Here is a 24,669-nt window from a genome sequence, read left to right on the forward strand (position 1 = left end):
GCACCAGGGCTGGACTGGCAAAAGTAAGTTATCTTACAAACACAGCAGCTGTATTTTAACTAAATTGGAGAATCCCTTAAAAAAGCAAAGATAACGTCCTCATGGGGTGTGTATGTTTTTCCTCTATCTCTGAAAAAATTCTGATGGGTTAATTGTGTTCTTGTTAAAAAAAAATGGTCCGTGTGTGTGTGTGTATTTATTTTTGCTTTGTTGTTGTTGTTTTTTTGTACTTATTTTTTCATTAAAAAGTAACTTTCACGTATGACAGTTGAACTTTAATAATGTTGACACAAACAGGATTTTTATTGGATCTTGTTTCCAGAGGACCTAGTTCAATTCCTCAGAGGCCTTTGTAATGAATCATACCCACTTAAATTAAATTTGTCGCTGAGTGTTATTTGCAACCAGGTTTAGTACTGGAACTTAGGGGAGCATGTCTGGTGGAACATGCAGAAGGATCTGAGCAAACTGATATGTAGATTGTGGGAAAAGATTCACTATAACAAGGCATTGATTCATTTAAACCCCTGCCTATCCTGGATTCAGGAGTGTATGGACTGACAGCCTACCCTGTATGAGTGTGATCACTCATGAGTAGCATTGCCCACTGGACTCTTAAAAGAATGTATTACCTCTATATCCATATTTTTAATTATCAAAATAAATAATGATACATATTCTGTACATAGTTATGCCTGTTGCCTCTTTCCACAGTGACCTGCAATCTGAGGATGACTCCTGTGGGAGAGTGTTGTTTGCATGCTCTGTGACCTGTGCAGATGTTATTGTGTCATTGAGAGGGGGAGTAAGCTGTATCTATCATAAATATTGTGAATGGGGGATCCTATCTTATCTATCCACTGGTGTCATCTTTCACTGTAACCCTACATGTGACTATAAGGAGGAGACTGCTGGAGACTAATCTATACAGAACAGGAAGCATCAGTTTATTAGGCCTAGTGGCGAGATTTTAGGAATGTTTGTAGACCAAATAGTGACATGGAAAACAAAAACAAAAATTACAAATTAATCTTAAAGTTTTCAAAAAAGCACTCGGGAGCAGTGCTACTAGAAAAGAGAATAAAAATAAATTCTATTGTAAAATCGTGTTTTTAAAAATAGGTGATTTTTTTCTGACAAATTCCCTTAACATTCTGAATGAGCAGAGATTTAAAGGATTCAATGACAAGTTATACTGAATCTTTTCCCACAAAATGATATAATAATCCGCTCAACTCCTCCTGCTTATATAAATTGCTGTCTGCAAAGTCGGCAGAATAACAAAAAAAAAAACAGCCCATATTATTGGGCAACATAAAAAAAAATTATAATAATTAAACACAAAAAAAACTGTTCAAGCTACCATGACCTTGACAATGGTTATTGCCAGTAATGATGGAATTTCTTGTGCTTTGTCAGCATACAGCATTATGTTTCATATTTAAATTCATTATTTGTACAAACTGTTCAAAGAAAAACATGTTGTTTGCTATTTCATAGTTATTGGAAGAAAAATAATTTTAATGCTCAAGGTTTTTTTAACCTCTTAAGGACGTAGGGCGTACCTGTATGCCCTACACCCGGTCCCGTTATTTAAAACGGGGTCACGCCGTTAACCTATTTAACCGCTATTAACCCTTTAGACGTGGCAATCGAAGTTGATCGCCGCGTGTAAAATGAAAATGAAAGCTTCCCGGCAGCTCAGTCGGGCTGATCGGGACTATCGTAATAAAATGCACTCGAGCGGAGGTCCCCTTACCTTGCTCCGTCGCATCCGATCGGTGTTTGATTGCTCCAAGCCTGAGATACAGGCTTGAGCAATCGACCACCTATAACACTGATCCATGCAAAGCTATGCCTTTGCAGGGATCAGTGTAAAAGATCCCCTATGGGAGCTATTACACTGCAAAAAAAAGTGGAAAAGAAAGGTCATTTAACCCCTTCCCTAATAAAAGTTTGAATCACCCCCCCCCCCCCCCCTTTTCCCATAAAAAAAAAAAAAAAATCATCATTTTAACCATATGGGTCTACAGAATAAAGATAAGGTGTCATTTTTACCGAAGAATGCACTGCATAGAAACGGAAGCCCCCAAAAGTTACAAAATGGCATTTTTTCTTCAATTTTGTTGCACAATTAATTTTTTTTCTGTTTTGCCGTGGATTTTTTTAAATGACTAATATTACTGCAAAATAGAATTGGTGGCACAAAAGATAAGCCATAATATGGAATTTTATGTGCAAAATTGAAAGCCTGCGTCCTTAAGGGGTTAATGTCACTTACATCCTTCTGTACAGCCCAGACAGGCTCACGTCCATAAGGTGGCTGTGGTCACAAGGAGGATCTACCCAATATTGGGCAATGTTGTGGATACTGTATAGTTATAATCTCATGCAAGAAGTGAATTATAGCCATGTGTTTCATTCACAACAGTTTAGCTAGAGGGAATAGTTTGTTTTTGCTAAATCAGATACAGGGAAGGTGATTTTTGTTGTTGTTGTTGTTGTTGCATGTAGTATCCAATTACAGTTAAAGGGGTACTCCACCCCTAGACATCTTATCCCCTATCCAAAGGATTGGGGATAAGATGTTTGATCGCAGGGGTCCCGCCACTGGGGACCCCTGCAATATAGCATGCGGCACCCACCTGTTTCTGCTCCGGAAGCGCTGGAGGGTCTGGGTCCCGACCACCGGAATGGAAGTCCGTGACGTCACGACTCCGCCCTGTGTGACGTCACGCCCCGTCCCCTCAATGCAAGTCTATGGGTGGGGGCGTGGGTGCCGCATGCTATATTGCGGGGGTCCCCAGCGGCTGGACCCCTGCGATCAGACATCTTAGATAAGATGTCTAGGGGGGGGAGTACCCCTTTAAGCTTAAAAAATAAAAAATGTGCCTTCAGATTTTTTTTTATTTTTTAGGATTTTTCTAGCATGCAGTCATAATATGTACCACATGGTGTGAACAGATGCCAGCTCATGTGGTTACTGTGTTTTTCATAAGGGATTTGTTCAGACTGTGTAGTTTTGTCATTACTTTTTTTGTCCACATTTAGCAATGGACTTTGAAAGAGATTTTCTTTTATTGAATCCAATCCAATTTTTGCTGTGTTTTTTTTTTTTTTTTAACCTGAAATGATGTACAATACCTATTTATAGTTTTCAAATACATTTCTTCCTGTTTCAATCTTTATTGCAGAACGTCCAGAAAGGAACAAGCCAGAGCACCGATTTTCTGGGTAAGTGCCGATTCAGAGTATATTACTTTATATCATTGATGGCAGAAACCATCACATTGTCCCTGGTAATGGCAGTACTTCTGTTCTGCAAGTTTTATTTCTATGATGATGGATAGTTTTGTATCAGAAAAGACAAAAGAGAAAACTTCAAAAGAAATACAATCAGTTTTTGGTTAGCAAAGGCCGCTTTCCATCATAAACTTTAATCGGAACTGACAAGATAAGCTGGGACAGATGTATTACTGCTTTTCACCAGTTTTCTGACCAAAATATGCTAAAAAGATGGCATTTGGAACAAGGGTCATATATATTGAGCCCCATGTGTCACAAATATTTGTTAGAAAAAAGGGATGTAGGCTTCAGAGTTGCAGTGGTGGCCTTTTCTTTATAATAGATTTTAGATACTTTACTACTTAGAAAAAAACAGATGTGACCTGTGTTTTCTTAGGCTGGGTTCACATATATCAGGCTTCGGTATAGTTTCCCTCTGCCAGAGGGAAACTGGTGCTAGAACTGATCCCATTCATTTTAATGGGACAGTTCACAATCATCCAGCATCTCAATTTTGACGCCGGATGGTTGGACACGCCGTAGGGCACCAGACAGGGGAACGCAGCTTGCTTCATTCCCCTGTCTTCTGTCCAGTGTCAATGGACGCCGGTTGCCATAAAACTGATGACACCTTTTCATCAGTTGTGGCATCTGTTGCATCGAGATCTAGGCTGAGTTCACCGATGCCGGATGCCGGACATATGTGAACTCAGCCTTAGTTAACAGGGCATGTTAACTGATGGATTTCATTTTATTTAGTTATTTATTTATCTGTATGTTTCTTATGTTATCGAATATTGCACATATTTCTCAGTGTTTGGATTAGACAAGGTCCTGAAGTTTGAATTGTTTTGTCCACCCCTAAATCACTGAAGTGATGTCATTCTGAAAGCCTGAATAGCTGGGTGTGCCGCCGGAGCATATTCAGGAAAGATCTGCATATGCTGACTTTTTTTAAGCAATCTGTAATTGAAAACATGTGTGGGAAAATACATATTTTTTGCTCTAGTTTTATCCTCTTTCTTCCACGTTATCATCCACAGAACTCCTCTTTGCTCGCCAGATAGGAGAATTGTTACAAAGAGTGACACACAAAGAAATTGTCTAAAGTGGACAAACTGTAAATAGGTTTTTTATTAAAGGAGTAGTCCAGTGAGGAACCCAGTGGTGAACAACGTATCCCCTATCCTAAGGATAGGGGATAAGTTTGAGATCGCGGGGGGTCCGACCGCTGGGGCCCCCTGCGATCACCTGTACGGAGCCCCGACAGCCCTTCGGCAATCTCCGGCTCTGCCATAGATGTATTGAGGGGGCGTGTCGGCCGCTGCTTCGTGCGGAGGTCGACAACCGCTATCTGGACGGAGAGCCTGGCCCCCGTACAGAGAGATCGCAGGGGGCCCCAGCTGACCCCCCATGATCTCAAACTTATCCCCTATCCTTAGGATAGGGGATAAGTTTTTCACCACTGGACTACCCCTTTAAAGTAATAGGTCTGATGGCAGAGTCCCACAAGAAGCCTGATAAAAGAGGGGTGTCCAGTTCAGGAATATCATAAAAAGGAAGGACTTATACTTCTCTTTCCTCCTGGATCTATTTTGGGCTTTTGCTCCAAAACTGCAGTGGCGGTTTTCCAAAAATACTGCCATGTGTGACAGCTGCCTCAGGTTATGTCTACACTTGCTGAATTTTCTCATTGGTTCCATGCCATTTGGAATTGCTGTTAATTTAGTTTGTTGCCTAATTTAACCCTTGAAATTAAAAGTCCCACTGAGTAATGGGCTTTTATGGTCAGAATCTGCCAAATGAATGAATGTATACATTTTTTCAGCAGAATCAAATCCAGCGCATTGGAATTTCTGCTATGAAATTTATGGAGTGTGAACTGAGCAGCAGCCCTCCATTGAGATCAATGTAAGGTTGCTGCAAGTTGAATCCTTTCGGAAATTCCAAAATTTTAAGCGCAGTGTCCATAGTATGAACATAAGATCTTTGGACACTTAAAGGGGTACTCCTGTGGAAATCTTTTATTATTAAATCAACTGGTGCCAGAAAGTTAAACAGATTTATAAATCACTTCTATTAATCTTAATCCTTCTAGTACTTTTTAGGGGCTGTATACTAAAGAAAAATCCTAAAAAGAAATGCATTTCCTCACATGTCATGACCACAGTGCTCTCTGCTGACCTCTGCTGTCCATTTTGGGAACTGTCCAGAGCAGCATATGTTTTCTATGGGGATTTTCTCATGCTCTGGACAGTTTCTAAAATGGACAGCAGAGGTCAGCAGAGAGCACTGTGGTCATGATATCAGAGGAAATGCATTTATTTTTTGGATTTCTCTTTAGTATACAGCCCATAAAAAGTACTGGAAGGATTAAGATTTTTTAATAGAAGTGATTTACAAATCTGTTAAACTTTCTGGCACCAGTTGATTTAAAAAAAAAAAAAAAGTTTTCCATGGGAGTACCCTTTAACATAAGATTTTCGGACACTTATCTACCTAGAAGAAAGTTTAGAAAAAGAAAAAAACAGCTATGGTTTTTTTGGAGCTTGATAAAGGAAATGCACTCATCCCACTGCCCAACCCACTTTTGCACTCAATTCATACATGTTTTTTTTATTTATTTTTTATAGTGTATTGACATACAGTATCCTGCACATATTTGATGCGTAGGATTTTATTCTGCAGATTTCAATATGAAATAAATGTTTGAAAACCGCTTTAAATCCTGCGCATTGAATATGCACATGATATTGTATGTGTGAATATAAGGATATATATATATACATTTTAAAATGTAGACCTGATTTATATATTTTTTCAACCTTAATAGTTTTTTTTATTTATATATATATATATATATATATATATATATATATATATATATATATACACACACATATAGGAAAAAAAAAACCTATAGCCCTAGTGGGAGCCAGTCAGGCTTCGTTTCACAGACAAAGATAATTGAAACAGTTTGAATCCAAGAACTTGGGTGAAAATGTTTTTTAAAAAGTCATAAGGGAGAGATTTATCAAAATTTGCCCATAGCAACCAATCAGATTGCTTTAACCTCTTAAGGACGTAGGGCGTATACATACGCCCTGCATCCCGAGTCCTTAAGGACGTGGGGCGTATGCATACGCCTGTGGGAATTACGGTCCCTGCCGCTAGCCAGTTGGGGACCGGACTGGGATGACTGCTGATATCTATCAGCAGGCATCCTGTGCATATGCCCAGGGGGGTCCTCACACCCCCCCAATGCCAGCGATCGCCGGAAATCGACGGTCAATTCAGACCGACGATTTTCGGCGGATCCGGGTCATACCGGTGACCAGGAAAATCGGACACCCCCGGTCCCCCTGAAGGGATGGGAGTTAGGTGGCAGGGGTGCCACCCCTCCTATCCCTGCTATTGGTCGTCAAGACACGACGACCAATAGCAGATCGGGGGCGGGGGGGTTAAAGTTTGGTTCCCCCGTCTTGCCCACCGACTGTACTCCGGGCAGAACGGGGGAACTGTAGCGTGACCGGCGACGGCGGTGGCAGGCGGCGATGACGTGCGGCTCCCTCGTGGCTCCCTGGTGAAGACTACGGAAGACAGTGAGTAGTTGCCTAGCAACATCTAGGGGGGGCTAAACTTTGGAAACCACATACAGTGCTCTCTAAACTGTAGCCCCCCCCCCAGATGTTGCAAAACTACAACTCCCAGCATGCCCAGACAGCAGTTTGGGCATGCTGGGATTTATAGTTTTGCAAGATTTAGAGGGCTGCAGTTTGGAGATGACTTTGCAGTGATCTATAAACTGTAGTCCTCCAGATCTTGCAAAACTACAACTCCCAGCATGCCCACACAGCAGTTTGCTGTCTGGGCATGCTGTGATTTGTAGTTTTGCAACATCTGGAGGGGCACAGTTTGGAAATCACGCTGCAGTGGTCTCTGAACTGTGGCCCTGTAGATGTTGCAAAAGTGCCAATCCCAGCATGCCCAAACAGCAAACAGCTGTCTCGCCATGCTGGGAGTTGTAGTTGCGCACCTCGAACTGTTGCATAACTACATCTACCAGCATGCACTTCGGTGATCAGTACATGCTGGGAGTTGTAGTTTTGGAACATGGGGGCAAACCTCCAGCTGCTGCACAACTACAACTCCCAGCATGTACTGACAGAACGTGCATGCTGGGAGTTGTACTTTTGCAACAGTTGGAGGCACCCTGGTTGGAAAATACAGAGTTAGGTAACAGAACCTAACTGAAGGTTTTCCAACCAGTGTGCCTCCAGCTGTTGCAAAAGTACAACTCCCAGCATGCACGTTCTTTCAGTACATGCTGGGAGTTGTAGTTGTGCAGCAGCTGGAGGTTTGCCCCCCATGTGAACGTACAGGGTACATTCACACAGGTAGGTTTACAGTAAGTTTCCTGCTTCAAGTTTGGGCTGCGGCAAGTTTTCTGCCGCAGCGCAAACTCCTAGCGGTAAACTCGCTGTAAACCTGCTCCAGTGTGAATTTACCCTAAAAACACTACACTACACTACCACAAAATAAAGGGTAAAACACTACAAATACACCCCCTTACATGGTCTCCCCCCCCCCCCCCCCCCCCCCCAAATACAAATAAAAAACATTGTACGGCAGTGTTTCCAAAACTGAGCCTCCAGCTGTTGCAAAACAACAACTCCCAGCATTTCCGGACAGCCACTGACTGTCTAGGCATGCTGGGAGTTTAGCAACAGCTGGAGGCACCCTGTTTGTGAATCACTGGCGTAGAATACCCCAATGTCCACCCCTATGCAATCCCTAATTTAGTCCTCAAATGCGCATGGCGCTCTCTCACTTCAGAGCCCTGTCGTATTTCAAGGAAACAGTTTAGGGCCACATATGGGGTATTTCCTTACTCGGGAGAAATTGCACTACAAATTTTGGGGGGCTTTTTCTCCTTTTACCCCTTAAGAAAAGGAAAAGTTGGGGTCTACATCAGCTGGTTAGTGTAAAAAAGAGCTAAAAGGGAAAAAAAGACAAGAGCTAAAAGGAAAAAAAGACCCCCAAAATTTGTAACGCAATTTCTCCTGAGTACGGAAATACCCCATATGTGGTCGCAAAATGCTCTACGGACGCACAACAAGGCTCAGGAGTGAGAGTGCACTATGTACATTTGAGGCCTAAATTGGTGATTTGCACAGGGGGTGCTGATTTTACACGGTTCTGACATAAACGCAAAAAAAAAAAAATACCCACACGTGACCCCATTTTGGAAACTACACCCCTCACTGAATGTATTAAGGGGTGCAGTGAGCATTTACCCCCCCCCCCCCCCCACACACAGGTGTCTGACAGATTTTTGGAACAGTGGTCTGTGAAAATGAAAAATGTAATTTTTCATTTGCACAGCCCACTGTTCCAACCATCTGTCAAATGCCAATGGGGTGTAAATACTCACTGCACCCCTTATTAAATTCCGTGAGGGGCGTAGTTTCCAAAATGGAGTCACATGTGGGGGGGTCCACTGTTCTGGCACCACAAGGGGCTTTGTAAAGGCCCCTGACTTCTATTCCAACAAAAATTCTCTCTCCATAATCTCAATGGCGCTCCTTCTCTTCTGAGCATTGTAGTTCACCAGCAGAGCACTTGACGTCCACACATGGGGTATTTCCATACTCAGAAGAAATGGGGTTACAAATTTCGGGGGCATTTTCTCCTATTACCCCTTGTAGAAATGTAAAATTTTGGGGAAAACCAGCATTTTAGTGAAAAAAAAATTATTAATTTACACGTACAACTTTAACGAAAAGTCGACAAACACCTGTGGGGTGTTAAGGCTCACTGTACCCCTTGTTACGTTCCCTGAGGGGTGTAGTTTCCAAAATAGTATGCCATGTGGGGGTATTCTTGCTGTTCTGGCACCATAGGGGCTTCCTAAATGTGACATGCCCCCCAAAAACCATTTCAGAAAAACTCACTCTCCAAAATCCCATTGTCACTCCTTCCCTTCTAAGTCCTCTACTGCACCCGCAAACACTTGACATACACATATGAGGTATTTCCTTATTCGAGAGAAATTGGGTTACAAATTTTAGGAAGTTTTTTCTCTTTTTACCCCCTTGTAAAAATTCTAAAACTGGGTCTACAAGAACATGCGAGTGTAAACCTTAAGGGTTAACACACTTACTGAATGTCATTTTAAATACTTTGAGGGGTGCAGTTTTTATAATGGGGTCATTTGTGGGGTATTTCTAATATGAAGGCCCCTCAAATCCACTTCAAAACTGAACTGGTCCCTGAAAAATTATGATTTTGAAAATGTTGTGAAAAATTGGAAAATTGCTGCTGAACTTTGAAGCCCTCTGATGTCTTCCAAAAGTAAAAACATGTCAACTTTATGATGCCAACATAAAGTAGACATGTTGTATATGTATATCAATATAAAATGTATTTGGGATGTCCATTTTACATATAAGCAGAGTTTCAAAGTTTAAAAAATGCTACATTTTCAAATTTTTCATCAAAAGTAAAAGCATCCAAGAGTTATTAATGCTTAAAGTGACAGTGGTCAGATTTGCAAAAAAGGCCTGCGTTCTTAAGGTGAAAATGAGCTGCGTCCTTAAGGGGTTCACAACTCGTCAACTTTTTCCTCTGTGCAGGTTTTGATAAATCTCCCCCACAGTTACTGAGAAGCTTGATAAATGTGAAAGTATAAAAAGATATTCGGCGCTGTGTATTTTTGCAGTGTAGCATGTTTTGTGAGTGCGTGTATGTTGTTAATCTTGCCTGACTCTCCTGGGACCAGTCATCTGGAGACTTGAAGTTCTCTAGCACATAAACAGTAAGCCTCTAGATACTTCTCCATAGTAGGATTGAGGTTCACATGAAATACAAGGGCTGTGGATTCATTTATCTCTGTACGTGTGTCGCTGCTTCTTACTTTCTGGAAGAATAATGCTATCGTTTTACTGTACTTCCTATGGAGCAGCCGCTCTGTCATGATTCTGGTTTCTATTAGAGAGGGCAGGATCATGGGATTACTTTACAACACTGGGATAAACAAAGAAAATTGTCCTTAGATGTTGGAACTGCCCTTTCTTTTTATGATAGAAAGCGTGCAGGCAGATTCAGCTGGAGTTCGCAAGAAGTATTTTTTCCCATCTCAAGTAATTCGTTCTTCTCCTGTTTTGCAGACAAGGACCCCTGTCATCCATAAGAGCCGTCATTAAGAGAAGTAAGTTCTGCTTTATTTTCTTCTCTTCCAGAATAAACACAGAGATGCAAATTTTTCTCCGTTTTAAAGACTTCTAAAGGATTACTTTAATTTTTTATTTCATCACCTACATCACTAAACGATTTCCTAAACGAGAAGTGCCCTGCCCAAACATAGAAACAACTTTGTGGGGGTGTTAAGTCACAGCTGCTTTGTCCTCTTTATCGGTTAACCCCTTTACTACAATAAACAACCAGGGATGCTGGCATTAACCCCTTTACTACGCTATATCATCTGTATTGCTCACATTGACTCTCCTATTACTTTCAATTTTCTTCATCCATATTGACCATCCAGGTTAAAATGTAAAGCCACCCAATACCATTATAGGTACAAAAATTTAAAGTATCACTGCTTGGTCAGTATTTCTAATGTACCCTTTATACACCACCGCTGATCGGCATTTCTGCCATTCTATGAAGAGTGTTGCAGAATAATATCCTAGCATCCTGCTACATGGAATAGTCTTCCAGTCGAAGTGGTAGCTGAAAATACAGGGAAGGAGTTTAAGCATGCATGGGATAAGCATAAGGCTATCCTTCATATAAGATAGGGCCAGGGACTATTGATAGGATTCAGATTATTGGCAGACTAGATGGGCCAAATGGTTCTTATCTGCCGACACACTCTATGTTTCTAGGTCAAATTGCTCCTCTGTTAACATCTATTGTGCAGGCAAAAGACAGGGCTCTAAGTAGTTGCCCACCTTTAAACTATTTCTGAGACCCACTACAAGCACGGTGCCACTTTTTTAATAAAAATTGTGGTGGAAACAAAAGTGTTTTTTTTTTAAAGTAGTTTTATGGGAGCTTTATATTTTTTACAGGTAACAAAGGTTTCTATTTGCTCATTGCAATCATATACTTCCTAACATTTATCATCCTTTATAAGCATTCATCAGCTGTCTGTATGTTCTCCAGTGTCATGCGACTTATAGTTGGCCACAGTGATTTAAAGGGGTTATCCAGGCTTAGAAACACAGAGCTAATTCTTTCTAAAAACAGTTCTACACCTGTCCTCAGGTTGTGTGTGATATTACAACTTGGCTCCATTCACTTGAAAGCAATACCACACACACCCTGAGGACAGGTGTGGTGCTGTTTTTAGAAGAAATCCTATCTGTGTTATATTCCTGCATAACCCCTTTAACTGTGGTTTATGTTTTTATAGTGGAAAGGCTCTGTTTCTCTTTATTTTGCAGCATAAGTTGAGTGAAGATAAATTGTATATTCCCCTAGACCAATATAACTTAGGTGCAAAAATCCTCATTGAATGACTACATCAGCTGGATTTTTATTCCAGCCCGAGGATTGATCTGTCAGTAATTAGTTAAAACATAATAAGTAGTTATCAGTGCGCACAGAACTGTACTGTGAGTAATGCTTTAGGCCTTATGCACATTGCTGTATTGTGGCGCTGTAACCCTCCATTACAAACCATAGTAAGTTATATTACTGGTTATGTCAGGTTTCACACAGCTTTTTTTGTTTTGCATTATTCCATATAAACCTGAATTAACAAAACTCTGGTCTTGCTGGGTTTGAATCTATATTATTGAGCTATTCTACCCTAGAAGCATTGCATGGAGTACCATGTGATAGTAGACAAGAGGAATTATAGCTTTGTACTAAGGAAAGTTTTCAGCCTCCTGCATGTAAATCTGCCTTGTTTATGAGTCTTTAGGCTTGGTCTACATGTAGTATTTTTGTCAGTATTTGGTTGCATTTAGGCCATTATTGTTAGACAAAATGCACAAAAAGTGCCAATCTTTTCATAGTGTTTCTCTGTGCAAGTTCCACTCATGGTTATGGCTAAAAATAATGACCAAACTGAGTTCCAGAATGAGTAGCAAATACCAAAGTTAGAGATGCACCGAAATTTCAGCCCTCAAAAATTATCGCTCGAAAGTGCCCCTTTCGGCCTTTTCGGCTAAGGGAATGGGTGTGGCTTAAATGGGGTGTGTCTTCAATGACAAAACCCCCCGAGCCGTCAGGTCCTGTGCGTCTTGCCCCTCCATTATGGGCCCACTGTCTCTTCTCCCAGCAGTGCCCAGCGCTGGGAGGAGGTGACTCAACTCTTCCACGACTGGCCGCTGTGTGTATATGGCACAGCCGTGCGGCAGGTGTATGAAGTGAACTCAGGAGCTGAGTTCACTTCATTCTGGCTAATGCCGGACATCACCAATCCGAGTGATGTCTGGCATTAACCCTTAAGATGCCGAAATCAAAGTTGATCGCGGCATCTAAAATGCCGAAGTAACTGCTAGGAGCTCAGTGGAGCTGATCGGGACACCCGAAGCAAAACCTGCAGGGTCCCGATCAGCTGAGAGCATGGACAGGGGTTCCCTACCTTCGTCCATTCTCTCCGATCGGCACTCCAATAATGCAGGCAGCCTGTAGTAATGGAGCACCGATAACACTGATTTAGTGCTGTGCTATAGGCTTCAATGGCACAGCATTGATCTGTGTCTGCAAGCACAGGAGTGCAACTCCCAGCATGCCCTACAGCCCTTGGCAGTAGTTTTGCAACAACTGGAGGCACACTGTGGAAAAAACTGCCCTTTGAAAAAGCCCCTCCCCTAAATAAAAGTTTAAATCACCCCCCTTTTTTCAAATTAAATAAAGTTCACAAAAATAAACATATTTGGTAACGGCATGTGCTTAAATGTCTAAACTATTAAAATAGAATGTTAATGAAACCGCACGGTCAATGGGGTAAACAAAAAAACAAAAATATACCAAATTCCAGGATTGCTGATGTTTGGTCACTTCATGTAGCAGAAAAAGTTTTTTTTTTTTAATAAAAAGTGAGTCCCATCAAAATAAAAATGGTACCGATAAAAAAAATACAGATCATGGTGAAAAAAATAAGCCCCTATGCAACCCCGTATATGGAAAACTAAGAAAGTTATAGGGGTCGGAAGAGGACATGTTAAGCATACAGATTTTTTTGTTTTTTGTTTATTTTTTTAAATAAAACAGTGCCATAGGAAAAATCTGATTGCTTTTTTTGGTTTTCAGAGGCCTTTCAAAATTGAAAGAAACGATCTGATTGGTTGCTATGGCAACTGCACTACTTTTTTTCTTTCTCTGCACAGGTTTTGATAAATCTTCCCCATAGTTTTTAGGCAGTAAATTTAAACAAAACCTACCGTATATACTCGAGTATAAGCCGACCCGAGTATAAGCCGAGACCCCTAATTTCAACCCAAAATCCCAGGAAAAGTTATTGACTCGAGTATAAGCCTAGGGTGGGAAATACATCATCCCCCCCCTGTCATCCAGACCCCCGTCATTAACATCCTCATCATCATCACCGCCTGTCATCATCCAGACCCTCATCATCATCACCTGTCATCATCCCCTTGTCATCATCCCACACCCCCCCCCTTCATCATCCCCTTGTCATCATCCCACACCCCCCCTTCATCATCCCCTTGTCATCATCCCCACCCCCCCTTCATCATCCCCTTGTAATCATCCCACACCCCCCCTTCATCATCCTCTTGTCATCATCCCACACCCCCCCCCCCTTCATCATCCTCTTGTCATCATCCGCCCTCAGTGGTCTTCAACCTGCGGACCTCCAGAGGTTTCAAAACTACAACTCCCAGCAAGCCCGGGCAGCCATCGGCTGTCCGGGCTTGCTGGGAGTTGTAGTTTTGAAACCTCCGGAGGTCCGCAGGTTGAAGACCACTGCGGCCTTCGACATCATCCAGCCCCCTCTCACCCCCCTTTAGTTCTGTACAGTACTCACCTCCGCTCGGCGCTGGTCCGGTCCTGCAGGGCTGTCCGGAGAGGAGGTGGTCCGGTGGGATAGTGGTTCCGGGCTGCTATCTTCACCGGGGGCGCCTCTTCTCCGCGCTTCGGGCCCAGAATAGAGGCGTTGCCTTGATAATGACGCAGAAGTACGTTGGCTGTGAACGTACCTCTGCGTCGTTGTCAAGGCAACGTGACTATTCTGGGGCCGGGCCCGAAGCGCTTAGAAGAGGCTTCCCCGGTGAAGATAGCAGCCCGGAACCACTATCCCACCGGACCACCTCCTCTCCGGACAGTCCTGCAGCACTGGACCAGCGCCGAGCGGAGGTGAGTACTGTACAGAACTAAAGGGGGTGAGAGGGGGCTGGATGATGTCGAAGGCCGCAGTGGTCTTCAACCTGCGGACCTCCGGAAGTTTCAAAACTACAACTCCCAGCAAGCCCGGACAGCCGATGGCTGCCCGGGCTTGCTGGGAGTTGTAGTTTTGAAACCTCTGGAGGTCCGCAGGTTGAAGACCACTGCGGGTGGAGAGTTCACTCGAGTATAAGCCGAGGGGGGTGTTTTCAGCACGAAAAATCGTGCTGAAAAACTCGGCTTATACTCGAGTATATACGGTATATAAATTTGGTATTATTTAATCATACAGACCTTCAGAATATAGATAATGGCCCTCATTTACTAACAGGATTCCAACACTTTTTGTCAGGTTTTGTGCCTAAATTCTTGTGTCTAAATTTTTACTTGTAATTTTTATTTTTTTGTACAATTAAATTTTTAAACAGTCTTTTAGCTTTATTTTCACATTTTTATGTGTCTTTTCAACGCTTTTTTCCCCTATTGTTTCAGTAATAATGGTGAATAAAAAAAAATAAAAAAAATGTAAATATATATATATATATATATATATATATATATATATATATATCTCATTTTAATACATCTATCTATCCTCTCCCCAGAAATTTTTTTTTTCGTTCCACTGTAGATTTTGTGGTAAAATAAGGGCATTACAAAGTACAATTGGTGGTGCATAAAACAAGTCCTCACATGGGTCTGTAGGTGGAAAATTCTAAGCATTATGGCTATTAGAAGGCGAAGAGGAAAAAAAAGGGAAACACGTCCAGTCCTTAAGGGAAGTCGCTTCCTCCTAGTACTTTATGATGCAGTACAGCTGTGTGGGAGGGAACGACACCAGTGTGTGTGTGCAGACTATACCAGGCACATGAAATGTGGAAGAGGCAGTAAGATAATTTCTCCCCATTTCATATTCAAACCCCCATTTTATGTTTTTTTATTTTATGTATGGTGAGTGGCAGTGCTGTGGCTCCAAGCCCGGCTAGTACCTTCTATAGCCACCCCACATGTGTTCCGGAGTCCCCTTCAAGTACATCAGTAAATAAAAAAAATTCTGATAACAGAATTTTACAAAAACTATATTGAAAAAAAGTGGGTGGGGGCAATGCATTTTCAGTTTCGGTTTTCCGGCCAAGCAAAGCCTAAATTTTAGGTTTCGGACCAAAATTTCCCTTTTGGTGCATCCCTAACCAAAATACTAAGTGTCACCCAACCTAAGACTTATTTTAGGTTCAAATAAATTGGACTATATCAATCTTTCAAGCCATTGGTTATTTTCTTTTTTTCCATGTCATAATAACCTCCTTATTTTTTTTCAGCATCCAGAACTACTGCACAGAGTGAACAGCAGAGAGATAGAAGGTATTTCTCTAGATTTATATTTTATATTTTGTTATCAAAGGATCTTATATTAGTCCACTGCTTTTTCATTTCTTTTTATCAGTTTTTATTGTTTCAACAAATAGACTGTAGTACATAGGGGGAAAATATTTAGCATGGAAGCTCCTCTGTCATGGGCAGTGTGATATTCCATGCAACACATTTACTAAAATAATACATCAAGTCATTCTGTAGTGGCACATTGTTGAGGAATATAGAATACAAAACACTGTATTTACATGACTGTATAATGTCCTTCTAAGAGGTGGAAGAAAAACTGTATTTTTATTAGCATGCTTCAGTGTCTGCAGCCAGGGTGGAAGTTATGCCTTCTATTACCTGGGCACAAATTCAGATATCTACCCCAAACTTGTATTTGCCCCCTGCTCCCTATGTATGTGCTGTAGCAGCCAAACTACATGCAGCTTCTCTACTCTTTGATTATCTTTGCTGCTACTGCATTGGTATTATTAGCTTTGCTATAGCAACACCTATATAACAGTGTACTCACACATTGGACACATAGGATGCCAAGGATTTAGTTCAGGGCTGCCATCAGAAGAATACAGCTCTATATAGGCAAACAGTCAGGCTACAATACCCTTAAAGGAGATATGTAGCGCACAACAATTGCTTTTCCCATCCAGCAAAAACAGAAGTTGTATAACTTTAACTTTTTTACTTGCATTTTCTTTCTTAATTCCTGAGCTGTTTACAGGAAGCTCAGTAGTTCATTCAGCTAGCATTACTTTGGAGCCCATAGAGTTAGATTAGATAGCCATCTTAGGCTCGGAACGTCACTATTGCCCACAATACAATAGGAGGGTTTTCTCCCTCCCCTCACTCTCCTCTTCCAGCTAGACGATACTCCCCTTATCAATATTCATTCATTCATTATACATTGAGCCCTGATAGGCTGAGCTTTGTAGCCCCCTCTATTGCCGCCTACTGTAACCCCACAGCCAATTGCAAGGCTAGCACCTTATGCTTCTAATAACCCGATCCTCGCCGGCATTCTTTTTGCTACTATAGTATGTACAGTGGTCTCCAAACTGTGTGTCCCTAGAGGTGGCAAAACTACAAATCCCAGCATGCTGCACTACTGTCTGGGCATGCTGTGAGTTGTAAAATTGCCACCGCTGGAGACATAGTTTGGAGACCCCTGGGCCAAACTCCTTTTCTTTTGAAATTCTGACCCACTTTGCCCCCCCCCGCCTCCGTGGCGGGGATCGGGTTATTATTCACCAAACACCGACTACCCCCCTGCCAGTGGGGATCGGGTTGATATTCACTGAACCCCCTTTCATTCACAATGCCAGTTTGGAGACCCCTGCGCCAAACCCCTTTGAAATCCCGACTGGGCCGGGTTACTATAATGCGCTGAACCCCTTCTCTTTTCTCTTTTAGCATCTACAGTGGTCTCCAAACTGTGTGTCCCCAGAGGTGGCAAAACTACAAATCTCAGCATGCTGCACAACTGTCTGGGCATGCTGTGAGTTGTAGCTTTGCCACCGCTGGAGACACATAGTTTGGAGACCCCTGGGCCGAACCCCTTTTCTTTTGAAATTCCGACCCACTACCCCTCCCCCATGGCGGGGATCGGGTTATTGTTCACCAAACACCGACTACCCCCTTGCCAGTGGGGATCGGGTTGATATTCGCCGAACCCCCTTTCATTCACAATGCCAGTTTGGAGACCCCTGCGCCAAACCCCTTCTCCTTTGAAATCCCGACTGGGTCGGGTTACTATAGTGCCCTGAACCCCTTCTCTTTTCTCTTTTAGCATCTACAGTGGTCTCCAAACTGTATGTTCCCAGCACTGGCAAAACTACAACTCCCAGCATGCCTGGACAGCCAAAGGCTGATGCTGCCCGCTTCTCCGCCTGATAAGTGAAGATCACAGCGGGTCTCAGGAGTGAGATACACTGCAATCTGTCCCTCTGTGCTGGTAGTACAACTCCCATCATGGGAGTTGTAGTACAAACGTTGCAGCAGTCTCCCGTAGCCAATGGATGTGCAGGAGCCATTCCTGCTGTTTCTCAGTGCTGCAGTGATACTACTTCTACCACCATCATGGACCAAAGTCTGGTTCATGTTGGTGGTCGTAGTAACGCCGGAAGCACAACAGGCAACAATGGGTCCCGACTGATCCGATTGACTATAATTGGGTGCCATTATTTTTGGTGGCAAATTGCAGTATTTTTTCTATGCTATTCTCCTAACGGGCATCACCCTGCTGTGTCATAACGGAGGTTTGAAAGTTACGGTTTGAGAGTGTAGCTTAGTTCCATTGTCTATGAGAGTCTAAGGTTGCTTTCACACTGCCCTTATAACACAGCAGTGTGATGCCTGTTAGGAGAATAGCGGGAGAAAAATTACTGCAATAGCAGTCTTTTTCTCCTGCTATTCGCCGCCAAAATTAATGGCGCCCGACGGACCCCGTTATAGTCAATCAGATTCGTCGGGACCCGTTGTTGCCAGTTGTGCTACAGTCTTGCTAACAGCCTTCAAAGGCTAAAAAACAACCAAAAGAAAACAAGAGGAGCCTGACGGCCGTTAGCGGCTGGGCACAAGGGTAGTCTGAAAAGGGCCTAACTATGATGTGATGGAGAAGAACTGCAGTGTAAAGCAGTCGGGGGAGGCAGGACAATAGCTTGAGCTTCTGATGGGACAGCAAGTGGGTTTCAGACTACACCAGTGTTTCCCAACAGGGTGCCTCCAGCTGTTGCAAAACTATAACTCCCAGCATGTCTGGACAGCCAGAGGCTGTCCAGGCATGCTGGAATTTGTAGATGCTGGAATTTGTAGCTTTGCCACTCCTGGAGACACAGTTTGGAAAACACTATTACATGTTTACTACAATAAACACTGGTACTGCTATGATGAAGCTGCGGGCTTCTGCGCCTGCACTTGACATATTACAGCAGGGGTTTCCAAACAGTGTATCTCCAGCCGTGGCAAAACTACAACTCCCAGCACACCTGAATAGCCAATGTCCAGCGTTGTTTATGGTAGTAAAACATAGTATAATAGTGTTCTCCAAACTGTGTGTGTCCAGCAGTGTCAAAACTACAACTCCCAGCATGACAGGCAATGTCTGGCCTTCTTTATGGTAGTATAACATGTTATAGTGTTTTCCAAACTGTGTGTGTCCAGCAGTGGGAAAACTACAACTCCCAGCATGTCTGGACAGTCAATGTCCGGCATTCTTTATGGTAGTATAACATGTAATAGAGCCTTTGGCTGTCCAGGCATGCTGGAAGTTGTAGTTTTGCCACTGCTGGACACACACAGTTTGAAAACACTGCTGTAATAGGATATTGCACAGCACAAAGCTTGCATTTCTATTGGACCAGGGGAGGGGAGGGAGAGGGACCTTATTAAGATGGGAGGGAGCGGGGCGTTACTTTATTATAATTTCCTTAGTGTGGAGAGCAGGGGGCAGGGCAGCAGATTACAGGAAGTAGGAGAGGAGGATCTTGGAAAATGTAATCTTTTGACTGCTTCTCCCTCCATGCATACAGAGGGTACTTTTAAAGTATCAGTGCTGCATATCTCCTTTAAGGTTTTCTTAAAAGTCATGTTTTATATTTAATTATATGTTAAAATTACCCAAAAATTACAGGGATAGAAAATTCTGTGTACTGTGAAATTTGCACTCGTGTCACTGAAAGCTGCAGACGTAAGGGGGTATAATGTGTGCTTCACAACTCCTCTGAGAAAGCACATAGAATGTTCTTATAATGGCACAGTTTAGACTTGTCTGGCAAAAGAAACCTGTGACTTAATTCAAGTTTGGAATATGCCTTGTGACCTTTTTGCTCAGTTGTTCCGATACTTTAGTAAATTACGCCTTCTCTCGCAGCAGATTTAAGTTTCAACTGAGAACTATGCACATAAACAGACAACATGGCAAGAAAATGCCAAAAATATCCACATTGCCGATTTTTACATACTTCACAGCTATAGCTCTTTTCAGTGCTCTTTAGCGCTTGTTGTCTTGTTTCTTTTTATTAGCAATGACGATTGTTACATGCTTCCCTCGTGTACTGTTCTTTTTTGTAAACTTTATCTACTAGCCAAGAGTGACGAGAACATATTTCTATTGTTAGTAGTGAGTTACAACAACAATATACCAGCAGTAGAATTGCTGAGAATTGTCTGTGAACAAGTGACTTTAGGCTCTATTCACTTCTTTAGTGTGGCTTCTTTTTAGAATGGATGTCTAACATTTTAACAGATCCATTGAAAGATAGTGCTAAATGGTGGCAGGGGGACCCCATTGGGTCGTCTTAACAGTAAGGATACTGCTGCATCTTCCTGTTTATGTTACATTGTGGCCTGAGGTTACGGTAATGAACTTGACTTAAAAAGATTCCAGTTGACGTTTTTTGTCATGCAGTTTTTTATGTTATGTTTTGTATCTGCTTAAAGGGGTATTCCAGGAAAAAATATTTTTTTTATATATCAACTGGCTCCAGAAAGTTAAACAGATTTGTAAAAATCTTAATCCTTTCAGTACTTTAAGAGCTTCTGAAGTTAAGGTTGTTCTTTTCTGTCTAAGTGCTCTCTGCTGACACGTGTCTCGGGAACCGCCCAGTTTAGAAGCAAATGCCCATAGCAAACCTCTTCCAAACTGGGCGTTTCCCGAGACAAGTGTCATCAGAAAGCACCTAGACAGAAAAGAACAACCTTAACTTCAGAAGGTCATAAGTACTAGAAGGATTAAGATTTTTTAATAGAAGTAATTTACAAATCTGTTTAACTTTCTGGAGCCTGTTGATATAGATATATATATATATATATATATATATATATATATATATATATATATATATATATATATATATATATATATATATATATATATATAAAAAATTTTCCTGGAATACCCCTTTAATTTGCATGAGTTGGACTGCATTCACACTGTTCAAACAATCATATATGCTATTTTACACAAAAAATCGGGACTGATTCTAGCACAAAAGGCAGGGAAGACAAACTTAGGGCTTTTTGGGGAAAAAATAAGTACAAGAGAGCGGATCCCCTTATCTTATTGTAAAAGCAGTATGTCTGGTTCTATTTAGCAATCGTGAGCCTGCTAGAAACCGTTACAGCAATTACCAGGTAACAAGCCACGGACACTGGGTTTCTGTTTTTTATTTTTTACCTTTTTTTTGTTATATACTTCTTCCTGCTGGATCCACTTCTGGCTTATGGTTTAAAAACTGCAGTGACATTTTCCAAGGTGCTGCCAAGTGAAAACCCAGCCTAAATCTTGGCAAGAGGCTCACTGTCAACCTCTACCTCCCCTTCCCATTTCTTACCTTCCTTGGCCATAACATAATTTCAGTGCAGGTAGCCATTACCATTTACTGGATGCAACACCAAATGATTGGGCATAGCCTGATTATACACATGATTGACAGGCACCATCTGTCCCTGTTTGTCAATCTCATAGACAATTTTTGCTTATAAAATAGAAAAAAAATCTATAGTAAATCTCGTAACTGGCACCTCCTATTGAGCTATAAAAAAAAACATCATTCCCTTTAATTTGTGTTATTGGTTCACATGGACCTGGGGGCTTTATTTCTAGGATACATTTCCACCGTATTTAATCCAAACTGACGATAATCCTTATCATCCATGGAAAGATAGAAAGCTCATATCCCATCCTTAACCGATGAAACATGTGATGCCATTGAAGAAAGTGCATCCAGCTCACCCAAATCGCAGCTAAATCCAACACGGACCTGTGCTAACTTCACTGTGAATGACAAGCAGAAAAAAAGTGGATGTCCAGCCGGAGGATACGTGCAATAAAACTTCAGGTTTATTCCAATATCACATGCAAACACAGGAGCAGACATACAAAGTGAAGCGTTTCAGCCTACATGGAGGCCTTACTCATGCAAATGTGATGTGATTAGCTTCCCATCTATTCTCCTCTCCCTTTGTAAAAGGGAATTTACCATGTGCTGCTGAAAAGTCAAACTGGAGGTGCTGAGCTGCAGCAGATACGCCTCCTCCCTCTCTGCATTAACTGATTGACATATAGGGTAGGAAGCCCAGCCCTGTACATCACTCATGCAAGGCAGGGTGGGAGGAGGCGTATCTGATTTACAACCTTACAAACAGTGATCGGCAAAACTAAAGCTATAGTTTATTTAATCCAGGTAGCACCTCTCTGCCCTACATATTATTCACCAGTGTTATCTTATATATATACGAATGCACAGAATAGGGAGAATTCCATCCCCCTAGAACTTTATGAATGAGTAGATTTCCAGCTCATCTGGTATAGCTCTTTTCGATTGTCGTCCATTTTCTAAAAATTCTGAATGGAAACTTCCTAATTATGTAGCGAAGTGGGTGAGCAAATAACTTTTTGAGTTTTACTTGTATAGTGTACAAAAAGTTATTTTACAGATATAGGACAATTGGTAAATTCTGAGCAGGTCATTACCAATGCTAATTGAGAACAGTTGTTCCATGTTATAAGTCCTATAACTTCATCTGGAGACAGAAAATTGTCGCTTTTCCAGTTCCTCATTATAACTATGTGGGTGGCTAAAATAAAATGGTTCATTACAACCCTGAGATACAAATGACCTTCATGAATATGGAGGGAACACAGAGCTGCTGATAAAGAAATGTGTAAAGTAGTAAGAAACACTGAAAGAACATTAATTTAAATGTGGTGTAAGGGGAGAACACACAGATATGAAGGGCAAAGTACTATCTCATCTATATAGATTACTAGAAGAACAAATGTCTGGCATCCAAGGTATAAATACAGATCAATCATGCTATATTTAATGGATCATATAAAAAAAAGGAGGTGACAACAGATACGTATATGTATATATTGCCACATCTCCCAATGGAGGACAGCTCAAGTACTTATTTACTGACTATGAGACCATGCTTTCTGTTTTGGTGCTAACTTGAATAGGAAGAAAACCTTTAAGGCAATAACCCTACAGTTTAACCAGACACTGAATTTACTGTGAACAATACTCTGTGCTCACTTCCTCCTGATTTAAAGTGTTACTGTAATTAATAAGAAAAGAAAAAGGCTCTAGTTAGTGTAGTAATGTGTCCAAGACCTGTATGCATGTTTTTATGTATAAAATACCTTTTGATCTATGTAGTACTGTGCTCCCTATTCTAGCTGCTCTCCTGGAAGTGTGGGGGTGATCCACAGGATCATGACCAACTTTCTCCTTTCCTCCCTCTCCCTCTTCATGAGACCTCACAATCATTTTTACATTTGCAAAGCTTTGTGCCTAAAGTGCATGCTTTATAGAACTCTAATGCAGCCATGTGGAACCTATATGGTGCAAGTGCACAAATGAAACCTCCATTTTGTGCCAAAAAATAAACACTTCTATGTTAACAAAGCTTTGTGCCCAAATTGCATGCTTTATATAACCCTGAAGCAGCCATGGGGAATTTATTGCACTAGAAATGCATTCATAAAATGACCACAGAGAAATAATTTTGCATATACATTTTTGTTTCTGTTCTGAAAAGGCTGCAAGCTGTCTGGATCTTGTCTGGATCTTACAGCGGTTTAGCTCACACTGATGAACGCTGGCTGATACACTGCACTGAGGAGGGTATAGAGCAGAGAGAATACCACACAATCAAGTCCAAACTTCTTGTTGTAGGACCAAAGAGACTAAGAGAACAAGAGTTGCTTTGCAAAATGTAAAAGACAGAGACCCCTCGTGGCTGTTTATTTTAAAAAAAAAATTTTTACATCTTTGAAAAGAAAATTTAGGAATTATATCAGGAAAATGCTTAGTTTTTTTAGGATGCATTGTATTTTATAAAAAAAAAAGAATTCTTCTGTACACGTATACAAAACAATTTCCACCTGTACATTAATGGTGGCAGGATACTTAGGCTGGGTCCACACAATGTTTTGTGATTTGTCAGAGGTACAGCTGAACCCGAAATCACCATGACCTGCAACTCCGGAACAAGCCGTTAAATTGTTATTGGTCATATGGTAAACTGCTTTTAGCTACAACACACATCCATGTTGAGTGAATTCCATTTTTCTAATGTCACACTCAAAGAGTACAAATGAACTATGGGGAGTTTTTTGATGGGGTATATACACTGTATTGCTGCTTTAACTGTGCTAGTATGTAATCTGAGTGGGTACAGGTGTTGTTGTATCTATGTAGATATTATGTTTTATTTAAACAAGAGGCTAGTGACTGCAGTGTTCCCTCCATGTCACTGATGGAGATAAAGATGGAGAGGCAGAAAGACAGATAAAGCAACTATACAGCATGGTAATCCATCTAAATCATTGCCTAGATTGTCATTGGCATCCAGGTAGCTGCAATAGGGCAAAAGAAGCGGGCAAAAGGAGCGGCGTACCACCTGCATCTTAGTTACCTCCAAACCCAGTCAACCCAGTCATTTAATCCTCTAGATACTGCGGTCAATAGCAACCTTGGCATGTAGGTGGTGAGAATTCCCCACAATGCAATTCAAACCCGGTGACTTAATCCACTAGATGCTGTAGACAATAACAACTGTGGCTTGTAGGTGGCTAGAATACCCCACAACACAATCCAAACCCGGTCACTTAATCAATTAGATGCTGTGGTCAATAGCATT

At 41.6% G+C, this 24,669-nt stretch overlaps 1 protein-coding gene across 2 annotated transcripts in view; it reads left to right on the top strand.

Moving 5' to 3' along the window:
- The window catches only part of SH3D19 (SH3 domain containing 19), a 108,264-nt gene that overhangs the window by 38,315 nt on the left and 45,280 nt on the right, over positions 1–24,669 (top strand). For both annotated transcript variants that reach the window (XM_056562815.1, XM_056562816.1), the window contains exons 2-4: positions 3,195–3,234; positions 10,455–10,495; positions 15,966–16,008. In XM_056562815.1, coding sequence (XP_056418790.1) covers positions 3,195–3,234; positions 10,455–10,495; positions 15,966–16,008 — 124 coding nt within the window. The remainder of the gene's footprint in view (positions 1–3,194; positions 3,235–10,454; positions 10,496–15,965; positions 16,009–24,669) is intronic.

Source organism: Hyla sarda, chromosome 1 (assembly GCF_029499605.1).
Source record: "Hyla sarda isolate aHylSar1 chromosome 1, aHylSar1.hap1, whole genome shotgun sequence".
NCBI lineage: Eukaryota > Metazoa > Chordata > Amphibia > Anura > Hylidae > Hyla > Hyla sarda.